The 26,022-nt window shown below is 36.9% G+C and overlaps 1 protein-coding gene across 3 annotated transcripts in view; it reads right to left on the bottom strand.

The window, feature by feature from the left end:
- LOC137075321 (diacylglycerol kinase beta-like) overlaps window positions 1–26,022 on the bottom strand; it is a 154,076-nt gene that overhangs the window by 96,441 nt on the left and 31,613 nt on the right. For all 3 annotated transcript variants that reach the window (XM_067443716.1, XM_067443715.1, XM_067443717.1), the window contains exon 2: window positions 6,376–6,731. In XM_067443716.1, the coding sequence (XP_067299817.1) occupies window positions 6,376–6,436 (61 nt within the window). In that variant the 5' untranslated portion in view covers window positions 6,437–6,731. The remainder of the gene's footprint in view (window positions 1–6,375; window positions 6,732–26,022) is intronic.

The raw sequence follows: 26,022 nt of genomic DNA, 5'->3' as shown, positions 1-26,022 counted from the left end.
CCTTTTACTAACAGACATGTGTGTCTGGGTGTTTTAATAGTGGGGAGTCTTACTGTTGTGACCGGAGTTTCAATTAGCAGCTCATTTTGCAGAGATGACAAATGTATTCCACTGATTATTAACACCTCTGAATCAAAACAATAAAGTCCTTAGCACCAAGCTGAGCCCACATATTGCTCAGTTGCAAGAACACACACTTGTCTTCTCTTGAGGACAGTCTACATTGTGTTACAGAACCAGTAAACAGAGTTGCAAGCCAATATTTTTTTTTTCATATTGGATTTACTCATAATTAGGAATGAAACAGTTACTGGTTTGACAATAAATGCAGATAAAATTCCTGATGGGTAGTATTAGTTTCATATTTTAATTATCATTTAATTATCATTAAAACTACAACAATAAATATATAGTTTTTAAAATAGATAGCAGAGTCCACATCACAACTACACAAATAATTGGAATAATTGGAATCTCATTGGAATCACTTTCATAATGATTTTTTCCAGCTGTGAGAAAACATTGATAGCCAATCAGAATCCACCCAATTTTAAAGAGCTTGAGCATTTAAAGTGACAGACATATCTTTAGAACACGAACAGAACAATATCGCTAATATACACTCACCTAAAGGATTATTAGGAACACCATACTAATACTTTGTTTGACCCCCCTTCGCCTTCAGAACTGCCTTAATTCTATGTGGCATTTATTCAACAAGGGGCTGAAAGCATTCTTTAGAAATGTTGGCCCATATTGATAGGATAGCATCTTGCAGTTGATGGAGATTTGTGGGATATACATCCAGGGCACGAAGCTCCCGTTCCACCACATCCCAAAGATGCTCTATTGGGTTGAGATCTGGTGACTGTGGGGGCATTTTAGTACAGTGAACTCATTGTCATGTTCAATAAACCAATTTGAAATGATTCGAGCTTTGTGCATTATCCTGCTGGAACTAGCCATCAGAGGATGGGTACATGGTGGTCATAAAGGGTTGGACCATAGACCGTAAAAAAATATGGACGACTCGACATCATCCGTTTCCGCTTGGCAGATTTGAAGCTTTCAGGCAGCCTTGCACGGCGCGGACATCTTGGGACCGAGTCTGCGCAGTAGCGATTTCGGGACCGGAGTTGCGCAGTAGAGCGCAGGAAGTAGAACAGGAAGTACAGTCGCTATATCAAAAGCCCGCCCACACTCTCGCAGATGCAGAACAATTAATAATGTTGGTGTGAAATAAACAGTTATGGAAATGTAGAAATTAAAGCTAAAGCTCTAATCTGCTCCCAAAAATTCCGAAAAAAGTCGGTTAGTGCCTCAGTGACAACTTCACTCAGAGAAGCCGTCAGTCTCAGCTGTCAATCATGACGTCACACCCCCGTTTTTTATAGCATCAAATAACTAACTCAAAGTAAACTTATTTTTAAAACGAACACCTGAAATGAAATCATCGTGATGATAACTGCCTTTAGTGACATAAACTAACTTTGGGGAAACATTTTTGAAGTGTAATTTAATTATTTAGTTTGCCTCGCGTCCATTAGAAAACACAGAGGGGCGGCTATACTGGGACCGGTCACCGGGGGGCGATCGAGGCGCGAAAGCTTCAGTAAATGAGAGGGAGACTGCAGGCTTGGGTTGGACATGGTCAGAAACAATGCTCAGGTAGACTGTGGCATTTAAATGATGCCCAATTGGCACTAAGGGGCCTAAAGTGTGCCATGAAAACATCCCCCACACCATTACACCACCTCCACCAGCCTGCACAGTGGTAACAAGACATGATGGATCCATGTTCTCATTCTGTTTACGCCAAATTCTGACTCTACCATCTGAATGTCTCCACATAAATTGAGACTCATCAGACCAGGCAACATTTTTCCAGTCTTCAACTGTCCAATTTTGGTGAAATTGTGCAAATTGTAGTCTCTTTTTCCTGTTTGTAGTGGAGATGAGTGGTACCCGGTGGGGTCTTCTGCTGTTGTAGCCCATCCGCCTCAAGTTTGTGCGTGTTGTGGCTTTACAAATGCTTTGCTGTATACCTCGGTTGTAACGAGTGGTTATTTCAGTCAACGTTGCTCTTCTATTAGCTTGAATCAGTCGGCCCATTCTCCTCTGACCTCTAGCATCAACAAGGCATTTTCGCCCACAGGACTGCCGCATTCTGGATGTTATTCCCTTTCCACATCATTCTTCATAAATCCTAAAAATGGTTGTGCGTGAAAATCCCAGTAACAAAGCACATTGTGAAATACTCAGACCGGCCCATCTGGCACCAGCAACCATGCCACGCTCAAAATTGCGTTCAGGAGATTGTCTTGACCAGGAACACACGGTATCGGTATCTGCCCCAAAAAATCATATCGGTGCATCCCTAGTTGTAACTTTATGTTGTCACCAAAACCACAAAAAAAATTTAATTTCAAATCTGGCCTTCATTCTTAATGGTATCATTTGAATGTTTATACAATAGTGCATAGTGCTGTTAATTGTATTCGTTTGTTGGTTTTTGATATAAAACTAGGTGGCATGATTATTGTGTGTATCAGTAGGCCTACTTTTGAACATTTCCATCTCATTTTAAGAAAACAATGATTTTAAAAATGATAATACTTGATTGACCGTAATCATTTTGGTCACTACAATTGTGATATGAAATTTTCACACCATTTCATCTGTATTCATAATTACCCAACATTAATGCTAAAAGTAATGCTAAAATCTGTACTAAAGCCAGTAAGGCCTGGCAATTTATCTCTGACACTTAAGAAACAATACATTTAAGATTAATGCCTCATCTCACATCTACTGAATTCTTAATGGAAATATAGTATCCCAAAATTTTCTCCACATAATGCATGTGCTATTTTTAAAAGCCTTATACCTTAAATATGTTATTCTGGCAGAGTTCAGGCTAAAAGCACTTCTGATTATTTTCAGTTTTTACTGTTCCTCATGGGTTTTTAATCAAATCTGTTCCAGGGGTCACTCCGAACGAAACAAAAGTAAATTTCCTGACTTTATGGGTATTTAAGATTTATTACCAGCATCCTACAAACCAATTAACCTCACAAAGCATAGATAAATGCTCCATTTGGAAATGCCATGGTAATTTTACAGGTAAGCTCTTAAAAAGGTACAAAGGTCTCTTTGTAATTCATATTACCCAGGCCGTGCAGATAATCAGCCAACAATAGTGGCTTTTACAGTATGTACAGTTTTATAAACACTGCCTAAATATTTTTTTTGATAATTGAGAAAATGTCAAAATGCAAATTTCAATTGGCTTATACTCTATATTATATCTTAAACTCTATTAAACCAAAAAAATCAAAAAAGAGAATTAAAAATATTTCTGTTTCATTTACTAGAAAGCATTATAACTTAATAAAGTGCACATATACTAGCAGGCACAAATTAATTTGTTATTTTGCTATTCTTCCTTTTTGTTAAAAGGAATTTAAAAAAAAATATTACATTTTTATGTATTATATTGGTAAAGTATCTATTTGTTTTTAAGTAACTTAAAAACATAAAAACATAATAAATAATATGTTTGAATAAAGTCCATTAAAAAGTCAGAATATGAATATAACATGGTAACACTTTAAAATAATGGTCATTAGTTAACATTAGTTAATGTATTAACTAACATGAACTAACCATGAGCAGTTCATTTGTTACTGTATTAGTTTATCTTTCTTAACATTAGTTTATAAATATCTAACTGTTCACGGTTTGTTCATGTTAGTTCACAGTGTATTATTAATATTTAAGAAAATATTAATAACGTATTAGTAAATGTTGAAATGAACATTAACAAAGATAAATAAATGCTTCATAAGTGCGGTTCATTATTAGTTCATGTTAACTAATGACCATTATTCTAAAGTGTTACCTAACATAAGCCCCTTTCAAATTGCACGTCGGACCCGCAATATTCCCAGAACATTGCCGGGTCGCCTTCTGTGTGAAAGCAACCACGTCCCGGGATTGATTACTGAATTCGACCAGGGTCGGGGACCTAGTAATATTGCGGTATTCGACCCGGGACGAGCGCTGTGTGAACAAAAGCCGAAACTAATGCCGCAACGTGTACGTAGTTATCGTGCGACTCATAGAGCTTGTTTTTTCAATAATACAACCCTGCAGTGCCAGAAGAGCTAGTCTGTGTTTTAAACGCAGAGAGTGTTCGTATACAAAAGAAACTAAAATTAAACAAGCAGAAATGAGCGCAAACTGGACACAAGTCGAGACCACGGAGCTCCTTACTATCCGCGCTGAAGCTAAGATCGCTCGCCATTATACGTCACATCAGGATGTCACGTGTCAACTCGACCCGGGTCCGTTACGGGTTGTGTGTGAAAGCACACATATTACGGTATTTCGCTGGCAGTGTGAATGGACCAAATCTAGCGACCCGGGAACAAATGCCGGGTCGCATTATCCGTGTATTTGCCGGAATCGCAGTGTGAAAGGGGCTATACTGTCTCAGACTGCCTTTTAAAGAGAAGATTTTCTGAAATACACTTTTGCACTGATCTCTACACTTCCAGCATTAAACCAACAGCACTGTTTCTGCAGCAGTGCAGCTAATATGGTCTTGACTCCTGCTGCCTACAATCCATTGTCCTGCTATGTACACCAGTGTGACTGCGCTATCCTCAGTCTTGAATAGTGAACTGTCAGTCACAATTAGCCAACTTGCCAGCTAAATTTATATGTACTTGTATAATAAAACATTATTGTATATTAATGTTGTACTTGCCACTTGAGATCTAGCCTGAAGTCAACCACCTGCTTTGCTATCTGCCAATTAATTATCTGCCAAGCGAAAATGGCAAACAGGCCAGTGTTTATTCACCAGATGAAGCATTGTCCTCCTCGTTACCTCGTTACTTGGGGGGTTAGGGGGGTCAGGACCCCCCATCTGAAGGTTGGCCCCCACTTAAAAATAAAATTAAAAACCACATTGTGTATTATAAATAATTTAATGATATATATACTTAAAATAATTGCTTAAGTAGTAAAACAATAAAAACGAATGCATTTTAAGTTTCGAAACATTTTGAGTCCCCCCTCTTGCCTCACAGAGGTTCGGTCCACCACCCACCTCACCTACAAGTCTGGTGGGACTGAACAAAGTTATTCAGTAGTTGTGGAACTCACAACTACTGTTGTGGAAGTTGTGGAAGTAGTTGGTCAAGGCCATTTTATTCACAAAACATTGGATTAAGCTATTTTATTTCTCTGTAATACAGACAATGCTGAGTTATTAAAATATTGCAATGACAAAAAATGATAATATTTTGATATTTTATTGATTATTGTTTGGTAGCTTGTTGTAAGTCACCCACTACAACTAACATGGTGATAAGCCTATGTGTGACCTCATATTAGGCACATTTTGTAGATCTACCACTGTGTTGGTTTTTGCTCAATGCTACGTGGAAGAAGCAAGATAATTTAATAATTATATCAGTGCATGGTGAACCTATGATAACTCATATTTAAACAACTATTGCTATGTGTTGTTGGCCAGATAAAATGACAAAAAAGAGAACGAGAAAGAGAAACAAAAAATGGGCATAAGATAATTTTTCAGAAAAATGCCACACATATCCTTAAAAGTACAACTTTGGCTGAATTATTTTTCCCCTTCAAAAGCCGCTCTTGAGATATTTTTAGTTTACTGTCCCCCCAACTGTTAGATGAAATTTATGCCCATGCTCGTTACGCATGCATATGTGCTGGCACAGCCAGTCCTACAACAAAAGATGAGTCAGACTTACCGAAAGCCCTTATAATAATAGAAACATGCTGAATTAATATCTGATTGTGCTTTGGCATCCGATTTCACTTTTTTCCTCCATCAAATCAATATAACCATTCCATACCCCCTCAAATCTGTCATCATAGACCCCTTACAAAATAAGAAATAATAAAAACTGTGAACTGATAAGAAAGACCATCAATTTATAATGTTATTGAAAATTTCATAGGCTTGTTTAGCTTATAAAGTGGTCTGCATCAATAACTGCATTAAACGTTGTTAATCAATATTGACGCAGAGAGCACTGGCAGCACATTGATGCATTACGTCAATACAGCCTACATTCCCAGCATTGCTTCCTGAAAGTCCAGTGGGTCAGCCTCAGAATGTGTACGCATTATCCTAAATAATATATTAAGCAAAGCATCACCTTAAACAATGGAGCTGAGTGGTACAGTTAACGAAAAGCATGGCCAAGAACCAACTAAATGGACCCGATAAAACCTCCCATCCATTCTTATCCACCTAGCAGCCCCAAAATCAATTCCAATCAACCCGCCAGAGGTCAGAGGAGAGGCTTATTGTGCTCAGATACTCACACTCACTGTACTGCTGCAGCTGGGAGAATTCGGCTGGGCTCAGACACACCCAGTCTCCCATCTCGCTGATCAGAGCGCTTGCGGGCAAGCTGGTGGAACCAAGCTGATTGTCCTCAGGTGAGGTATGAGAAAGAGATGGTACAATCTGTCATGTCCATATCGCTTTCCTTCGCGAGCAGATGGTGAACTGGTGTCCCCGATGCGGTGTGGCGAAACACGGGATGGGACGCTAGGACAAGGACAGTGTGAAGGTGAAGTGCGTGCCACCAGTTAGGGCTGTGACCAGAGTAGCTTTGCGGTGGTGAGGTGAAAGGTGCACGAGGATGAGCAACTGAAGACCTGTCAACCGGAGTGATCTATAGAGTAAGAGAGAGAGAGAAAAACAGATTTAGTAATGTCTCTAAGCTGACTTAAGGTTTCCACTCATGTCAAACATTATTTATTACAAACATACATTTATTACAATGTCTCTAATTCTAGCAAACAGACCAATAACAGCAGAGCCTGTGTGTCTGTATCCTAAAGAGTAAATGTAGAGAACATGAAGACTCTTGCTTAAGTCTTGCTTCTCCAGAAGTCTCACGTGTCGTGTCCCCTCTAAAGCAATCTTCATTCCTTGATAGAGAGTCGGAGCAGAGACCCCCAGTAATGCATTTTTATTCTGGCCATTTTATTCTGGCCAATCTCATGTAAATACATTAACATATTAAGGTACCTTAATTAAAAATGGTGGTTTTTACAACAATGCCATATAACCATTTTTGAACCTATCAGTATTTTTATTTATAGAGGGAATGCATCGATGTCACAAGCCCCCTCAGCCAGGGCTCAGTTGCAGAAGAGCTGCTGCGTGACCGCAGCTATTAGAGTAGAGCAAACGATCCTTACAACTTACCAGATTCAGTGATCCATGGATAATGATATGCAGACAGGAATCGTGTTTTCCTGACATTTTTAGGAGCCTGATTTCGACATCAATGTTTATAACGGTCATTCATTACATTTTTCGAGTGAATCCCGCATGTATATGTGGATGGGTCAGTGTTTTGAAGCGTGTAGTGGTGGTAATATACTTTATATTCACTAAAAGCTGTCACTCATTCAATAAACTCAATCTCACAAAGTTCCGCAGTGACGTTGGTATACAATGAATCTCTTATTTCCACAATGTCTGCACTTACAGAGGATTGACATGCGTGTTTAACTGAACTCAGCACCTGGACAAACGCTCGAGCGGTGAGTGATTCCAAGTTCAACACCTGTGATTGGCCAACTGCGTTGTAGAAATCTACAAACATGTCTGTGATTGGCTACATTACTCACCGAGGCGAAAACATGTTGGAAATGTAATCATTTGACGAGTGCAAATACAGATACACACTGGATCTTCTGCTTGCTCCTTTTTGCTTATAATATGCAGTTATGACAAGCAGTTATGGGCAGCTTTTCACTCTAAAAGCAGAAGCAGCAGGTTGGTGGTTTGAGTGAGAAAATTACACGCTATTATCAAGTCCATCTCTAGTCCGGAACATCTCTACCCCCCTTCTGGTGCCGGGTCTGGTTTTTATGTGTTTTCGCTGCATTCACGCTGTAAACCAGTGCTGCCTCTAAGTCTTTCTGCCACTCAGCGGGGCGTAATCACAGTCGCTCCAGCTGACGATGACGCCACGTGCATTCCCTCTATACGTAGTACACACATTGTGTTTTTGTAAATTGTGGGGATTTTCAATAGGCGTAATAGATTTTACACTGTACAAACTGTACATTCTATCCCCCTACACTGCCCCTGCCCCAAAACCTACCATCACAAGAAACATTCTGCATTTTTAAATTTTCAAAAAAAACATAATTTAGTTTATGCATCAATTTACATTGTGGGGGCCGTTTGCTGGTCCCCGCAATGTAGGTGATCTCAGGTTTGTATTACACTGTGGGGACATTTGGTCCCCACAATGTAATATAAACAAGTACACACACACACACACACACACACACACACACACACACACACACACACACACACACACACACACACACACACACACACACACACACACACAATCTTGAGGGATTTAATCAATTTTGGAATAAGGCTGTAATATAACAAAATGGGGAAAAAGTGAAGAGCTGTGAATACTTTTTTTTTTCTTAAAATTTGGAGTTCATTGAAATTAAAAATTTGAGTTAATACAATGAACATTTTTGAGAATTGACATCACCCTTTATTGAAATTGTGTGTATTTGTGTTTTATTTGTAATAATGCAGTGAAACATGCCACATTTTCACAACATTCAGATACAATAATATTTTGAGTTTCTATTTATTAAACCAATTTCCTTCATTGTATATTAACAAAAAATTTTTTTAAATGAACTCTGATATATACACACACATATACATATAAACACATACATGCATTCATATTAATTAGGGCAAATCTAATTAATTACATGCTTTGCAGAATAATCTAATTTATTGTAAAAATTAATTGCAACATTAAGTTTGGCTGAAAAATGAAGATAATATAAAAGATAATTTAAATAACATCTACAATATTTCTCTCATTTGCTTTCATTAAAGAGATTTTACAACAAACATGATATAAGAACAATAGGCTCAAAACACATAACAGTAAGCCTCCTGGGCTAAGAAAAAGCAAAACAATTTTACATAAAAATAATGATTTATCTCCTTCTTTCATTCTTGTCAAGGTGTACAACTCATGCTGTGTTTGCCATCAGCTGGACATTGTCTTTTCTCCAGTACACCCAGTTAAAAAAAACAACATAGCATTGCTCCTCCATATAGCTGAGTTCAAAGGGCCACTCAGCAAATGACTCACATGGGCTTGGCCTGCTTCTGTGCTCAGCATGCCACACCAATCAATGTCCCTCGCTCTCTGTCTGCTGAATACTCTCATTCTGTCTCTATTTCTCTCTCTCGCTTTGTCTCTCTCTCTGACACTCCCGATGAGTTTGAGCAGAATAAGAAATCAACAGCACTTTGCCAGCACATCCACAGGGAGGGAAGAAACTGACATAAAATCTGAGCGAGGAGCTGAAACTGCCATGGAGAGAAGAGGAAGAGACAAAAAAAAGACAAAAATCAATGGAGTTGATAGGGCTGCCATGAGTTACAGCATGCCAGGGAGTAAGTTCATGCCCACTGGTTTGAAAAGCACAGTGATGTGTGATGTTTGTTGTACAGAGAAAAAAGTTTTATGTTGTATAGAAAAAGAGTTTAAACATGAGAGAGGGCAAAGACAAGAAGTATAAAATCACCTGCACAAAGTGCTAAAAAAAATCATATAAAGCCAAGGTAAACAAACATGTCAAACAAAACAATCAATTAATATTAGGCGTTTCAAGATGTCATGCACTCTTGTGAATCTGTACCACAATATCTTAGAATTTGCACTGGACATGCACTGGTCGACCGACCATAAATTGGATCTCCCCAGTTGCGCGTTTGGAGCAAAAACCGGACTTGCCCTCAAGCTCCATGCATTGCAATCATTCCCAAAATGTCATTTGTGTGGGAATGTTACAAAGTCTGTAAACAGGACGTTAACACAGGGCAGAGATGAACCATGCAGAAGAACAAATACTGTACCAGGCACAGCAAGCTCACTGTACAGAATGCTCAAAATATAGGAAGAAAAATGTAAATATTGAATTGGGGGTCGTGGTTATATGAATGTATTTCTGAAGGGAACTGATTCAATGAAAAGTAAACAAAAAAAGAAAAGTTTCAATGGCATTTTCTTTTCTTCCTACCTCTGAATAAAGTAGTGTTTATAAGTGCTGTTTTGGGTACAGCCAATGACCCAATGAAACGCTTTATTGCTGCTTTTCTATAAGCGCCACCTATTTTCAAAAAGTAAATTAGCATTTTGTAGCACTCCATCTACTGATGTGTATAATGTAGCATAATTTCACAAATCTAAATTCAGACCATTTTTGTTTGGATTGTGATTAAAATAAGATGCTTGCCTGTGTTTGTTTGAAACTAGTTGGCCTGGTATAGAGCAAATAAACAACAAATACATTTGCTTAAACAAAGAACCGTAATCGGCCATGAACAATCATGATCGGTGCATCACCGTCTTTGACATCAACAGCAAAATATATTGAAAGTGTTTTTACATTTCTTTTAGTTTCATTTGCCATCTTAACTATTTATATCTGGCATTGTTTTTCCTGTTTCCTGACGACAACAGCATTGTCATTCAAAAAAGGGAAACACTTATGATGCTGTCTAAAGAGACACTCATAACAGAGGCTGATTTGCTCCTAAACATTAATTAATAAATTATATAACTATTGTTTACCATTAACATTAATAAAAACAAAAACATTATTTATTGCAAATGACTGGAAGGGGATTCTTTCATTTGAGATGTGCAAATTCAAGCAATTTCAGTTCTTTGGAAAACGTTATAAAAGCACAAGCAAAGGAAGCAAAAATTGATAAACAGGTGGATGTTTGAGAAAGAAAGAGAAAAAATAAAAGGGAAAATATGACAATCAGTTAATAAGTCGATAAGTAAATATAAAGATCTTGGCGTAGGTGGTATTAACTGTATTGAAAACATAGAAAAGCAGAGATTATCACTGTGTGGAATCTTGCCTGTTAATCTCAAGTCTCAAAATGAATCATCCAACCCATCTAAACTCTCCACACTGACTAGTATTATTGAACTTTCTTGAGGACAGTGAATGACCAGACGGTTGTAATGTGTAGGCTAAATGTTCAGTTTTGTTTCTTTGTTTTCTGTTCCTGTTTTGCCTGAGTTCCTAGTTAGTTTCCCTGGCTGTTAATTAGTTCTATGACGCCAGTTCCATTTCACGACTTACTCCCCAAGTATTTAAGCCATGAACGGGGCTTAAGGCCCCGATATACTTATGGCAAAGTTATTTTTGTTCTTCACTCAGGGTTAAAAAGAATTTTAAATACGTGACCAGTGATAAGCTGTTAGCGAACATCTGGCGCCACCCGAGTGGCTGAGAGCTGTGTTTAGATGAATATGTAAATATGTGCTGCACGCTTTCCTCTCAATAACAAAATAAACACATAAACATGTGTTTAACATTTTTAAATAAAGCATGAGAAAGGCATCTTATCATAGCAATGTGGATATGTTTGAACGAGCTCTGCAATTTGGCACTGTAGTAAAGTCATATCATGCCCCATTATCCAGCACCTTATACAATAGCTTGCTTAAAATCAAGCAGCTTTACTGTATTAAACATGAAAAATGGTGTCAGTGTCTCGTTTTATCAGAAGTACATTTTCTACTATAAAGCAGCTCTCCAGTGTGTTCATGTTTTCACTCACAGACGTCTGACCTTGATGTACCAAGAGAACTGAACCAGAAAAGACTTCAGAGTGAAAGAAGGTGAAGCCTCCGCACACACCTAACTATTGCATAACCGCCATGGACCAATGTAGTACAAAGGCGTTTAACAGTCAAACTTTTTTGGAAAGTTCACTATGGCAAGCTGTTTCGGACTCCTAAAACGAACTCCAAACAAAGTTAATTTTGGCCTGATTTAAAAAAAAAAAATTACATCACATCAGTCTGTTCCTCCATTTCACTTGAAGTATATCGGAGCCTTTAGTCCTAGACTAAAATGCATTTCTGAGCTGATTTAAATAAAAAAAATAAAATAAAAAAACTTGCACTGACATATCTAAAAACAACAACAACAACAAAAAACATGAAAAACAAATAAGGAATACACAATTTATTGTCTGTTTTTATGTGTTCAGTTTGCTGAATTTAAAAAGAATGATGGATAAAGTTACATGCCACTCCTGCATAAAAACGCATCTGCAGAACTAAGAAATCAGGATACTAATTGAAAGATTGCTTTAAATTAAGTGTGATTACTGATGAGTATCTCTGTATAATTAAATGATCAGTCCAATAATGAAGAATCAGGCAAGCCTGTCTGGTAATAGAAATAATATAAAGACAAATAAGATGTCTCACCAAAACACTGACATGACTGTGTACTGCATAAGCATAAACAGCTTACATAATAAGATACTCCAAATGAGACATCACTGATTTTACTTTCAAATTATTTATTGGTCCATAATCAAGGATGTAATTTCACTATCTGTGACTTCAAGTAAATTTTCTTTTTGCATGTGGAATATTTCACATAGAGACCAAAAATAGACCTGAACCAATCCTTATATGGGATGCCAAAAGTAAAAACTCTGGATTACACACAATATATTTGATTCCCAAAATTAAACTCTTCTTTTAGCTTGCCAAACATGATATCAATACCACGATCTAGGATAAATAATATGAAAACTTGTCATAATTGTACTGGGCCACTTTATAAATATGTGCCAAATTAGCACAACATAGAACATCGCAGCCAACAAAAAGGGTTGGTTTGAGTCCAAGTGCTGAAGACTTTTATTTCTGCTTACCAAGAAATAACTCCTATATTCCACATTTTAATTCACAGTTTAGAGAAGGTTATTCACAATCTGCAAGTTAGGACCAAAATAACGAAGCTAATATTTATAATATTATATTTCACAAAGCTCAAGGGTTCATAGTGACTTTAAAACATCCTGCTCAGGGGAAGAAGCTCCGAGTTCTAAGAGGGGTGGGGAATCAATTCAAATACAAAATACAAAAAAATACAAATCGTGATTCTCATTAATAGAAGAAATGCTCTTTTTTAAGAATTTAAATGCTCTTAAAATGATTATAAAATGATACAGTACAATACAATATGAATCATCTTTCTGCACTGTTATGTTCATTATATTCAGCATAGTGATCATCCACATTACCTTCAGAGATATTTTAAAATGTGTAATAGGAAGAATGTTTAACGTGGCTTGATGTTCTATCTAAAACAACAAGTGACTTTGTGGTATGAGCATTTAACCACAGTAAGTGTTTTTCACATAAAGTTCTTTAGAATCCCAACCACATACTGTAGGTTCCACTATGCGTCTTTTCCGTTGTTTTTTCTATGTAAACATGCTAGACGGATGTCGTTTCCCATTTTTTTGATGTATGAGCATGTGTTTTTAAGATGCCATGTCAACCTGTTTTATTGTTCATAGTATGTTTCTTTGTTATTTGTATTTTTGAAGCTATTTAATTGAAAAATACTTGACTATACACTATTATTTTAGTTTATTATTAGATTTTAAACAGTATTTCTATAATTAATTTGGTACCACTTTAGTATGGGAAACACATTTATTATTAACTATGACTTTTGCCTCAATAAACTCCTAATTTACTGCTTATTAATAGCTAGTATGGTGGTTTTTGTAGCATTTAAGTCTAGCTATTGGGTTAGTTAAATTCGCCCATGATTTACTCACCCTCAAGTCATCATAGGTGTATATGACCTTCTCCTTTCCTAAAGCCCTGGCTAATCCACACATTGTAATAGCAGTGAATTGTTGTCTTGTTTATGAAGTCCATAAAAATGCATCTATAGTTGACATCATATAACTGCTCTGCTCTGGGGGGTTAATAAAGGCCTTCTGAAGCAAAGTGGCGCATTTGTGTAATAAAAATATCAATATTTATAGACTAAAATAACTACCTTCCGGCAGACCGGGGTATGCATACATTTATGGCGAAAGAGTAAACCTTGACCCTTGAACCCTAGACGCATGTGTATTGACAAATACAGAAGTGCAGAGGATAGAGCAAAACAAAACACTGTTAAAGGGATAGTTCACTCACTTTAAAATCAAAATTCTGTCATCCTTTACTCACCCTCAGCTCAGGATGTTTCAAACCTTTATGAATTTCTTTCTCTAGCTGAACACAAGGGAAGAGATTTTGAAGAATGTCCGTAACCAAACAGTTAACTGGAGCCATTGACTTACATAGTATTTTTTTTCCTTCTATGGAAGTCAATGGCTCCAGTTAACTGTTTGGTTACGGACATTCTTCAAAATCTCTTCCCTTGTGTTCAGCTAGAGAAAGAAATTCATAAAGGTTTGAAACAACTTGAGGGTGAGTAAAGGATGACAGATTTTTCATTTTAAAGTGAACTTTCCCTTTAATGAATTAGAAACGAGCATTTTCTAAAATGAGCATTTTCAAAGAGAAATGGCACAGGATTTCGATATAAGAGAAGAGGGGCTTGAGTTTGTTGCCCAGCCCTATCAGGGGTTAGTCTTTTACTGTAAGTTGAGTTGTGTACGGCTCTTTGCCGGAAGTTAGTTATTTTAGGCTTTTATTAACCCCCAGAGTTGTGTGGAGCAGTTATATGATGGATAGATGCACCTTTATGGACTTCATAAATGAGACAACAATTCACTGCCATTAAAGCTCGGAAGAGCCAGGACTTTTTTAATATAACTTTACTTTTATTTGTCTCAAAGAAGAATGTCATATATACCTAGAATTACTTGAGGGTGAGTAAATCATGGGCTAATTTTCATTTTTGGGTTAACTAACACTTTAAGGGATCTAGAAAATTAGGCATCCCAAAATAAGGCATTATATGTGATTTATAAGTACTAATAAACAGCTAATGTTCTAGTAATATGCATGTTAAAAAGCAACTAGTTAATAGTGAAAATTGAAACCTAAAATAAAGTGTTAATCATTAAATATTTAAGACTTAAACATAAATCAACATCCTGGAAATCAAAAGCCAAAAAATTTTTTTTTTCAAAATGGCAATCAAGCGTAGCATCAGTTCTCACAGGTCATGCTAATCAAACTCACATCAGCTGACTGTCAGCTGATTATGTCTACCTATTGGAATACGACATCTATCACAGCATACATATATGAGCTCCTTCAGTACTATCAGCAGCTATCGTGTTTCTCCAGAGCTCATTTACCCTCCTCCATCCCCAGCTCCTCCTTTCTGGATTATTATAAAATTCTGAATAATTTTGTAAATTTAATATAAACATTAATGATATCTGCAATACATCATGTATATGGTTCTGTTCTGTTTACCATAAGGGAGGTTATTACTGCTCCTCCTGCTCTTATCCATGCTAGGCTGCATGGATGCGCAGGAGTTCTTGCCCAGAACGGAACCATACCGCCAATCCAAAATATATGCTAATAGTCACTCAATCATATTTGACAATAGTGGTCCTGACAGAAATACATATCCAAAAAAGCAGCTAAATATTGTTGTAATATAGAATTGCAAGGTCTATGTCAATTTCCAGTCCTAAAAGTAAGTATGGGACAATTTTCATTACCACTGAAATCACACTTCAGATGTGGATTTCACGGTTCAAAAAATTGTCTTTAAAAGTTTCATATGTCGCTAGCACCATGGTTTTTTTTTAAAGAATGAGATCATGTTACTCCGGTGCCTCAAACAGACAGGCTGAAAAATGTGTTTTATCGAGGTGCCATAATTTCCTGCTGCTAGAACACTGTAAGAATCAAATCCACCAGCTCCATCCTTATGAAAAGAGACGTGCTGTACTGAGTGCTAAAAGGTGAAAACTCGGAGGCAGAGTCAAAGTGATAAAAACGGAACGAGAGAGGACAGAGACTATAAAGACTGTCATCTATTAAGATAAAAGGTTTGTGGTAAAGGATTTAATTCACCAGAAGAAGGAAACTATTTTTTGATCCTCCCACCATGCAATCTGTCTACGGTTAGAAAAATGTTTCTTCCTGTGAGGGTTTCCCTCATCACTCATAGTATTTTTTTCCTTCTAACAATGCAAGCTATACATCCATAGGCCTATGTTATTACTGTCAAGGGCAGAATTCACTAATAGGCCAGTTACGGAAATATGTACATTAAAGGAATAACCAAGAGACAAAGTTGATGGCTATATTGTTCAAAAGCGTGTGTGTGTGTGTGTGTGTGTGTGTGTGTGTGTGTGTGTGTTTGTGTGTGTGTGTGTTAATGGGTTGCTCGTGCCACGTGCTGATCAACAGGATGGGGCCTCCCCTCTGTGCAGAGAGGGATTCTGTTTGCTCAGACAGTTGCCTAGCAACCTGACGTCATAAGTTTGCAGCAAGGAGATGAACTGAAAGCGGTTATGGGTTTGTGAGTGCGCATCTGGGCAGGTGTGTGTACATCAGTGCATTATGGGAATCAGTGTTTGTACCAGTCCACAAGAAAGACAAAACGTAATACAACATTATTCTCATAAACCGTTAAATTGGATGCTTTTAAACAAAAACATGTAAAAGAATTAGAAGTGCACTATACCAACATTTCAAAAGGTAAACGGATTCCCCATTTGTCCGTTTATGTCCATAAAACATTTTAACGGACTAAAAAATACTTAGAAATGAGCAATTAGAGCTCTATCTTCTTATTGCAACAATATTCAAACAAAATTCTTCCTGATGGACATATATATGGGAACCCAGGTTCATTTCCTGATCCCATCCCCCCTTTCTCAGCCCAAAACTCCTGTCTACACTAAAACAAGCCCGTAACCATGTCTTGAACATTGGGCGGGACCAAATATATATATATTTTTTAGAAAGCATAAAGAAACAGTAAACAAAATTCTAGGTCTAATTCTAGTTGGGAAATAATCGTTTTGGGACAATTTGCAAACAATGTTTGCATTAATTTGTGTCAAAAATATTATTAGTCCCGATATTCTTTGCATTAGTGAATACACAGATAGATCTCCTGTTGACATTTGAAAGTTCCGGGTTATTTAATCCGCCCTCATATCATTTTTTTCTTCTTCATTGAAATCAAACGTGTTCATCAATAATATTAAGAACTGTATATTAAGAGCAGGGACACGTTTGTGTGCATTTTGTTTTGTGATTTCACCGTGAAGTATAGTCTCTCTCCGCAACGGCATTAAGCGATGGATTGAAGTGCTCGTCTGTGTGAAAAGAAAAGACGTAAACATCGCCTACTTTAATTTGATTGGCCATCTCAATAATTTTGACATTTACATGCGCCATTAGACCTGAGGCAAACCAGACTAAAATTGTAACTTTTAAACCTTTTGTCATCCTAACATACAGAGCGCTGTGTAATGAAGTGCAGCAGAGCAGAGCAAAAATGTATAATATTTAGGGGGACAATTTGGCTATTTCTAATTAGTGTGGGGGGGACGTGTCCCCTTTAATGTCTATGGTGGTTACGCCCCTGCACTGAACACTATCCCAGTACAAATAAATGCGAAGTGCCCCCAATATTAATCCTCTTCTATATTTTTATTGCAATTACATGCACTTATTGCACTACATTCAACATATTTCCACGTAACAATTTAAGATGTTGTGATGTAAACTGTGAACAATTTTTCCGCTTGCCCAGTCAGCTTTAATTTTAGCTAAATAACTGATGCACTCAGGGGAAAAAACAGTTCTTGCTTTGCTTTTAAATTTATCAAAAATAATTTTCACAATCTTGTGTTCTATTTAATCGTTTAATCATTATGAAATCTAAAAATAAAATTACGTTTTTTTCAACAGCCATTACGCCAGTCTTCAGTGTCTCATGATTCTTCAGAAATAAATCTAATATGCTGATTTGATTCTCCGCGGCATATTGTGTACACAGAGTAAAATATTTATGTTTTCAAGGCATAAACATGACCAAGGAACACAAGATGTAGTACGCAGTGACCATTCCATCAGTATGTTTGAAATCTCTGTCACACCCGAACCGTTATTGTTGAAGCCTGAAAGCGTTCTTTCCCTGACTTTGAAGCCATTTGGAGCTCAGGTAACTTCCTCTAGCAGCAGGAACGGGGTCTAGAGTGGGACAGGGCATGTTGTCCAGCAAAAGGCTTGTACAGTGAACACAGATCTTACCCAAGAACTACTTTTCCTCTCAGTTCCATTAAACAGTATGAGCATCATTATTCTCTCTCTCCATCCGCTCTTTCTTGTCTAGCACTGAAGAAATGCATGTACCCTATTCCATTTGCCTCTCTGTCTCCAACTGACACTCCATTATCCTCCAGCCCTGGAGTATTTATACCATTCCCTCACATCCTTTTCTCTGTAGCCATCTATATTAGATCTTTTTCTCCATTTCTCTCTCTTCCTCCCCCACTTTTCTCCAAAACTACTTGCTCGGTCCATGATTCATCACCTTTTCATGTAGAATTTATGTGACCATTCTTTTACATGTACCTCTTTATTTTACCCTTTCTCAGATCTATTATTAAACTCTTTCTATGTAGCCCACAAATAGTCTCTATATGGGCTGTGTAGTACTGGGGAAGGTGTGAAAGATTTGCACTGTGCCTTTGTAATGTGGGTGCAACTGACATAACAGTTCCAGCGTGACAGAGATGTGATGGGCTCCTGCACAGCCCACAACGGAAAAAAACTTCCCGGATCAAAAAGCAGCGAACAGATAAACCAGAATCTCAGAGATCGTCGGTTAAGCTTTGACTGGGCTCAAGTATGAGCAATTATCTAATTTTCTGCCCTGTTTATTACATCCCTTCCCACTCCGTCCCAGACACAGAGTTTCCAATAACCATATTAATCATATTTGCACCACCGAAGGAAATTATTATTAATGGTGATTATCAATAAAACTCCACTTGCACCTGCCCTCTTCAAATCCTGTCACGACCTTACTCCAACTGAACATGAAATGTTTTACAAACAATTAGCCAGTGAGCTAATATATAATATATTCAGCATTAATAGATATTTTAGGAAAGTCTTGCTCATTGACAGCCTAAGCTATCTGAATCCTCGCTGTAAACATCTCTGGATAATTTATAATTGGTTATACATTGAACTTTTGTGTTTCTATTCATCAGGTTTTAAGTTTCTTTCATGCAAACATGTCTCTAAAACAACTCTAAGCCATAAAAATACAGTAACTCTTAACCATACGTAAAATAAAGGATATTTTTAAACAAAGTCATATTCCACTGACAAATTTATATCTCACATTAGTGAAATTTTAGTGAGATGCTTATGTAGAACTGCATGCAACAATAAAGAACTGAAAGCGAAGTGCAACTGCATTATTATTTGAAATTATCCAGATCTACAAGCCTCTCAGTACACACTTGACACTTTAACTGCGTCATGCTTTTCCACCAGGCCATTTCTAAACAGCATTATCTATGGTACTGTGCCTAAGAACATCTATTAGTTACTGTTAGCTGTTTTACTTATTTATTCACAGAGGAAACTAATGAAATCTACTGCTAGTCCCATGCCGCTAGCTGTCTAGTCACCCGAATGGGTTTTGCTGTGCAGGGAAGAGTCACTCGGGATCAATGCGCCAGTGAATAACTGTCTGCAGCTGTGTTTGTTTCACACACACACACACACACACACACACACACACACACACACACACACACACACACACACACACACACACACACACACACACACACACACACACACACACACACACACACACACACACACACACACACACACACACACACACACACGATGAAGACTTCCCTTTGACTTCTATCGTGCTTAAATTAAGCTGCTACTATGGCCCAACCCAAACAAACCCTAACAATGTTTTTTGCCATTTTACATTTAAATATTTAGCTCCTTTATGGTTCATTCTACAAAGCGGACACGATCATTTTACATTACATTTAATCTTTGTAGATGCTTTTATCCAAAGCGACTTAAAAATGAGGAGAGCAACAGAGCAATCAAAACAACAATAGTGCAACAATTATATGCAAGTGCTGTGACTAGTCCCAGTTAGTCTAGAATAGTACATGTCATGTAGCAATGTTTTTTTTTTTTAAATAGATATGTATATAGAAGAATACTGTGTGATGAGTCAAGTCTTGACGAAAAAGATGCGTAGTCGGTCGTTTCTTGAAAACAGCTAAATTTTTAGCAGCTTGGGTTGAGTTAGGCAGGTCATTCCACCAGCTTGAAACAGTCAAGGTAAAGGTGATTTTGTGCCTTGTGGCTGATATTTTTTCTGATATTCCATGTTACAGTGTACATATACATATATTTTAATTTTTAAAGTCTTTGCACCTCCAGGTTATGTTTTGGGTTACATCATATAGAGAAGCTCCAATCATTAGGCTATTTCTGCGGCCGACACATCTTTCTTGTCATCATGAAATGCCGATACTGATCTCAATCATTCAAGCTTTATATAAGTGATATATAAGCTCTCTGTTGGCTGTCAGTTTTAACCCCTTATTAATACCGATGGGAGCGGATAATTCTGTGTGTGATCTACTGACAACACGCAAATTAAAGCACACAGACGCAGCTGAATCATTTCCATAATGACCAACGCAATCTACACGTTATCATCTGTTACGAAAAACCCAGAAAATATTTATTCATTTATTTTGTTATTATTCATGTTTGACATGATGACTATTAGAAAGTATATATGACAGGTCAAAAAATGATTATGTTTGGGTTAATTTTTTTAGGGAAACATCGTCCATACCCACCATACCCGAGATACAGTTTCCATTATATATACAACGGCGTTGGAAAACACTGTATCAAGAGCGTGTCATGCTATCAGACCCCGTAAGTCTTATTTAAGCCTAGGTTAAGCCAAGCAGCATGTCATGTCAGTCCATGAGGATTTTCTCAAGATCTATGCAAAACGTTATGTTGTATGTAGGCCTATAGGCACTATGCACAACGTGCGTACAAATAAAAAATAAAAGTTCTAAATCTAAATAGCAAATCCGTACCATAGTGCAACCACAACTGGCTTTTAAAGGGAAGGGGAGATGAGACTCTTATTGGTCCGTGCACCACCCTCTACCAAGAAGAGAAATCTTGGAGATCTCCTTAATAAACCGAGGTCTGAAATTTTAAGATTCTTAATAATAGCGCACCTCCACCACTGAGGAGATTTGTACAGCTCTGCTCAGAACAGAATACCAGGACATCTAGGTCCACAAGTCGAAATGACTGCAGATTACCTTATAGAAGCTCTGCCTTTGCACAGACAGCCTTCTCATTCAAAGCTGTTAAAGAATGGAACAATCTTCCAGATAGTCTTAAATTATCCTCTGATCTGAGGTACTTCTCGCAAAATGTTAGAAAGATATTATTAGATAATCAGTTATGCCAGTTTTTAATGTAGAAATTTTACATGGTTTATTGTTGACAGTATGTATAGGGTTAGTTTAGGCTGAAGTATGACTGTAAATGTGGTTGTAAATAGATAGTGAGTTATTGATGTTTAGATGCATATATTTTATTGTTTTATCTGCCCAGGGACTACGGATGGAAATTAGCTGTAGCTAAATCTGGTGTGAAGCATCTTTTCTCTTGGAAGATTAATGTACTTGCACATGGTCCCTGTCAAATAAATAATTTCACCATGTCGACCTAACCGGATTACTTTTTTAGTGTGCGTCCTTATATGACGTACACAGCACGCACCTTCACCACTGAAGAGCACGCGCTGTGCTCACATGCACCAAGCTATAATGTTGACAAGAGAGGAAAGTACATTTTTCTGAGGGATAAACTTTTATTTCGTAAGGAGTTATGAAGATAATGTTGGCATAATGACACTGTCCCAAAATCTACCCATGTAAGCAAACAATCAACTACTTCAACTAGGAGCTCATTAAATATGCAAATCTAATCCAATCCTAACCATGGGCGTTTACTTCCAAGTCTCCAGTGCGGCACGCCCATCACAACCCAGCATTCAGAAGAGAGCCTCAAAACCAGTGTAGAAAATAGCCTATTACTTATTAGTTATCATGTTTTTGAATGTGAAATCCACACAAATGTCATTAGTTGACCTCAGACAACACAAGTTAATGACACCTTTGAACATTATATAAATCAAACTATCTAATGAAATGTGGACCCAGGCTGAGCTACAGGACTGTGCAAGCATTAGGAGTTTTTATGGACTCGATCTACTCCATCTGTGTTTGATCATTGCTCTGAATCTGATATGAGTCTTTCACAAAAACGTGATTTTTTTTCAGGTTTTGTTTAAAATGTTTGTTCAACTATTGATAAAAAAAAAGATATGCATGAATCTAAAATAGAAAGTTTTTTTTTTTTTTTTTTTCTAGAAGAGGGTCAGCTCTTTCTTTTGATATATGCATTCTCAGATATTCATAAAACAAAATATATTCTATGGGCTATTACATTTTTGTGAAAATGGTCAAAAACCCTGGCAGTGGCTGGCAATTTTTTTATTAAGTTAAATGCATGTTGATGGCAAAATTTTACAGGTTTACCTTTTTACTGTTTGTGAGATTTCTAATACTGATCTGCGATTTTATCTTTTTAAAGTAATGTTTATGATATTTAAAAATATATTTTGATTTCAATGAAAAATATATTTGGAAAAATAAAATAATTAAAGACAATTTAAAGTTGTAAGCGTTAAATTCTCTTTTTTAAAAAAACTGCATTTTCATTACCACAAGGCTTGCAATGTCAAATTAAACTGTAAAATGATCAACCATGTTATATGACCACTGAAATAGTCTCCTGAGCCACAGTGTGGAAGAACACAGCCAAATTAGGACACTAATTCAGAAAGGGATGGGGGGGGGGGCACTGCTGTCCAGCTATAGCAGTAAAATTACTTGCCTCCAGCGGGACAGCGGACAGACTCACACAGACAGTTTATACAAAGGAGAATGAGACAACAGCTGTGATGAATGAAAAATCTGCAGAAAGTGGCATGCTAAACAGCTGGGAATGAGAGGTTAGTGAGGGGCACAGAATCACCAAAATCCCAGCTTCCATAAACACAGACCGCTCTAGACTCAAACGGCATGGCTGGGCCGCAGGAGTCGCAGTCCAGTCAGAGCAAACAGCAGCATCACTACAAGCAGCTAGTTTTGCTAACCCACACCCAGCTGCTTGTCACAGTCTAAAGTGTGATAAGGTATGGTGCAATATTTTTTGTAATATTCTCCACAGAAGAGAACAGATCTCTGTGTTCTGACGTGCAGCCGGAAGAAAGAGCTCTGACAGTGGATGAGAGTGGCAGCTAAAGATGTCACATTATCAAACCCTAGGGAAGAGGCTGGAAGAGACCTGATAATGCCATTTTACTGACAGGAACTGCTGGCCTTTCACATGAAACTCCCAGTCATGTGCTTAGAAAGAATTAAGAAAGTTGCAACGTGAGTGTATTTATATCTGGTTTGGGGATTTTCAACTTGATATTACTTTATATTTAACAAACATGCTTTAACTGCATTATGCTCTTATAACGAACCTATAACAAGTTACAGTGTATGTGTGTAGCATGTTGAAGGCAGTAGAAAACTATTTATCAAAAGTATCAATGATATTTTGCAATAATGTTTTTTTATGAAGCCACATACAGTAATGCAGCAAACTACTAAACAATCAAGTTAGAAAAAGTTGTCAGTGACACACTCTTGACAGCAATATAATCAGTATAACCTATAGATCCACATCAGAGAATAATAACTTCTGTCATGGAAACACTTCTTATCCTCTCAATATAATATAATAATAATATTTTGTAATGCACAAAGTTTTGTTTATAATATAGTAATTTTCTTCATACATGCCATGTTAAATTATTTTAAAAGGGAACATTGTATTTCATGTCGTATTCTTATATATTTAGTTTCTAATCCATCACATTAAATTAGAAAATACAGTATTTGTACTTATAAATAAATTGTCACACCAAATTTGTTTGAAGTGAATTGCAAAAGAAAATGGTGGAAAAACTCGGTGATCAGTTCAGTATTATTATATAGTATTAATTAAAGTATGCATTTAATATTTTACATTTTTGATATTCACTTTTTAAGGTTAATGTAAAAAATAAAAAATAAACTCTTTGGCTTATTTTATATTTCTTTCAGTTTAAGTAATTCTAGTACTTTAACTTACACTTACTTTATCTCAGTTTCCAAGTCTAATAGTTTATTTATTTCAGAATTATTTTATTTACAACTAAAAATATACAATTTACCTAATACCAATACTGAATAAATTCATACACATTTTATCCTAAAAATCATCATATTGGCATGATATTAGCATGATATAAATAGCACTCACAAAATTCAATGTTTGCAGTGGTTATATGCTTTATTATATATTTTACTGCATTTTTATTAAATAAATGCAGCATATATTATATATATATATATATATATATATATATATATATATATATATATATATATATATATATATATATATATATATATATATATACATACACACAGGTTCTTCTCAAAAAATTTGAATATTATAATAAAGTTCATTATTTTCCATAATGTAATTATAAAAATTAAACTTTCATATATTTTAGATTCATTGCACACCAACTGAAATATTTCAGGTCTTTTATTGTTTTAATACTGATGATTTTGGCATACAGCTCATGAAAACCCAAAATTCCTATCTCAAAAAAATAGCATATTTCATCCGACAATTAAAAGAAAAGTGTTTTTAATACAAAAAAGTCAACCTTCAAATAATTATGTTCAGTTATGCACTCAATACTTGGTCGGGAATCCCTTTGCAGAAATGACTGCTTCAATGCGGCGTGGCATGGAGGCGATCTGTGGCACTGCTGAGGTGTTATGGAGGCCCAGGATGCTTCGATAGCGGCCTTAAGCTCATCCAGAGTGTTGGGTCTTGCGTCTCTCAACTTTCTCTTCACAATATCCCACAGATTCTCTATGGGGTTCAGGTCAGGAGAGTTGGCAGGCCAATTGAGCACAGTAATATCATGGTCAGTAAACCATTTACCAGTGGTTTTGGCACTGTGAGCAGGTGCCAGGTCGTGCTGAAAAACCAAATCTTCATCTCCATAAAGCTTTTCAGCAGATGAAAGCATGAAGTGCTGCAAAATCTCCTGATAGCTAGCTGCATTGACCCTGCCCTTGATAAAACACAGTGGACCAACACCAGCAGCTGACATGGCACCCCAGACCATCACTGACTGTGGGTACTTGACACTGGACTTCAGGCATTTTGGCATTTCCTTCTCCCCAGTCTTCCTCCAGACTCTGGCACCTTGATTTCCGAATGACATGCAAAATTAGCTTTCATCCGAAACAAGTACTTTGGACCACTGAGCAACAGTCCAGTGCTGCTTCTCTGTAGCCAGGAAGTAGCCTGGAATCGGTCCTTCTCCACATTCTTCCTCAGGGTCCGGTCACCTCTTCTCGTTGTGCAGCGTTTTTTGCCACACTTTTTCCTTCCCACAGACTTCCACTGAGGTGCCTTGATACAGCACTCTGGGAACAGCCTATTCGTTCAGAAATGTCTTTCTGTGTCTTATCCTCTCGCTTGAGGGTGTCAATGATGGCCTTCTGGACAGCAGTCAGGTCGGCAGTCTTACACATGATTGCGGTTTTGAGTAATGAACCAGGCTGGGAGTTTTTAAAAGCCTCAGGAATCTTTTGCAGGTGTTTAGAGTTAATTAGTTGATTTAGAGTTGAATTAGATGATTAGGTTAATAGCTCGTTTAGAGAACCTTTTCGTGATATGCTAATTTTTTTAGATTTGAAATTTGGGTTTTTCATGAGCTGTATGCCAAAATCATCAGTATTAAAACAATAAAAGACCTGAAATACTTCAGTTGGTGTGCAATGAATCTAAAATATATGAAAATTTAATTTTTATCATTACATTATGGAAAATAATGAACTTTATTACAATATGCTAATTTTTTGAGAAGGACCTGTATATGTGTGTGTGTGTATAT

This window comes from Pseudorasbora parva, chromosome 5 (genome assembly GCF_024679245.1).
Source record: "Pseudorasbora parva isolate DD20220531a chromosome 5, ASM2467924v1, whole genome shotgun sequence".
Taxonomy (NCBI): Eukaryota; Metazoa; Chordata; class Actinopteri; order Cypriniformes; family Gobionidae; genus Pseudorasbora; species Pseudorasbora parva.
This window is presented reverse-complemented; position numbering and strand designations above follow the sequence as displayed.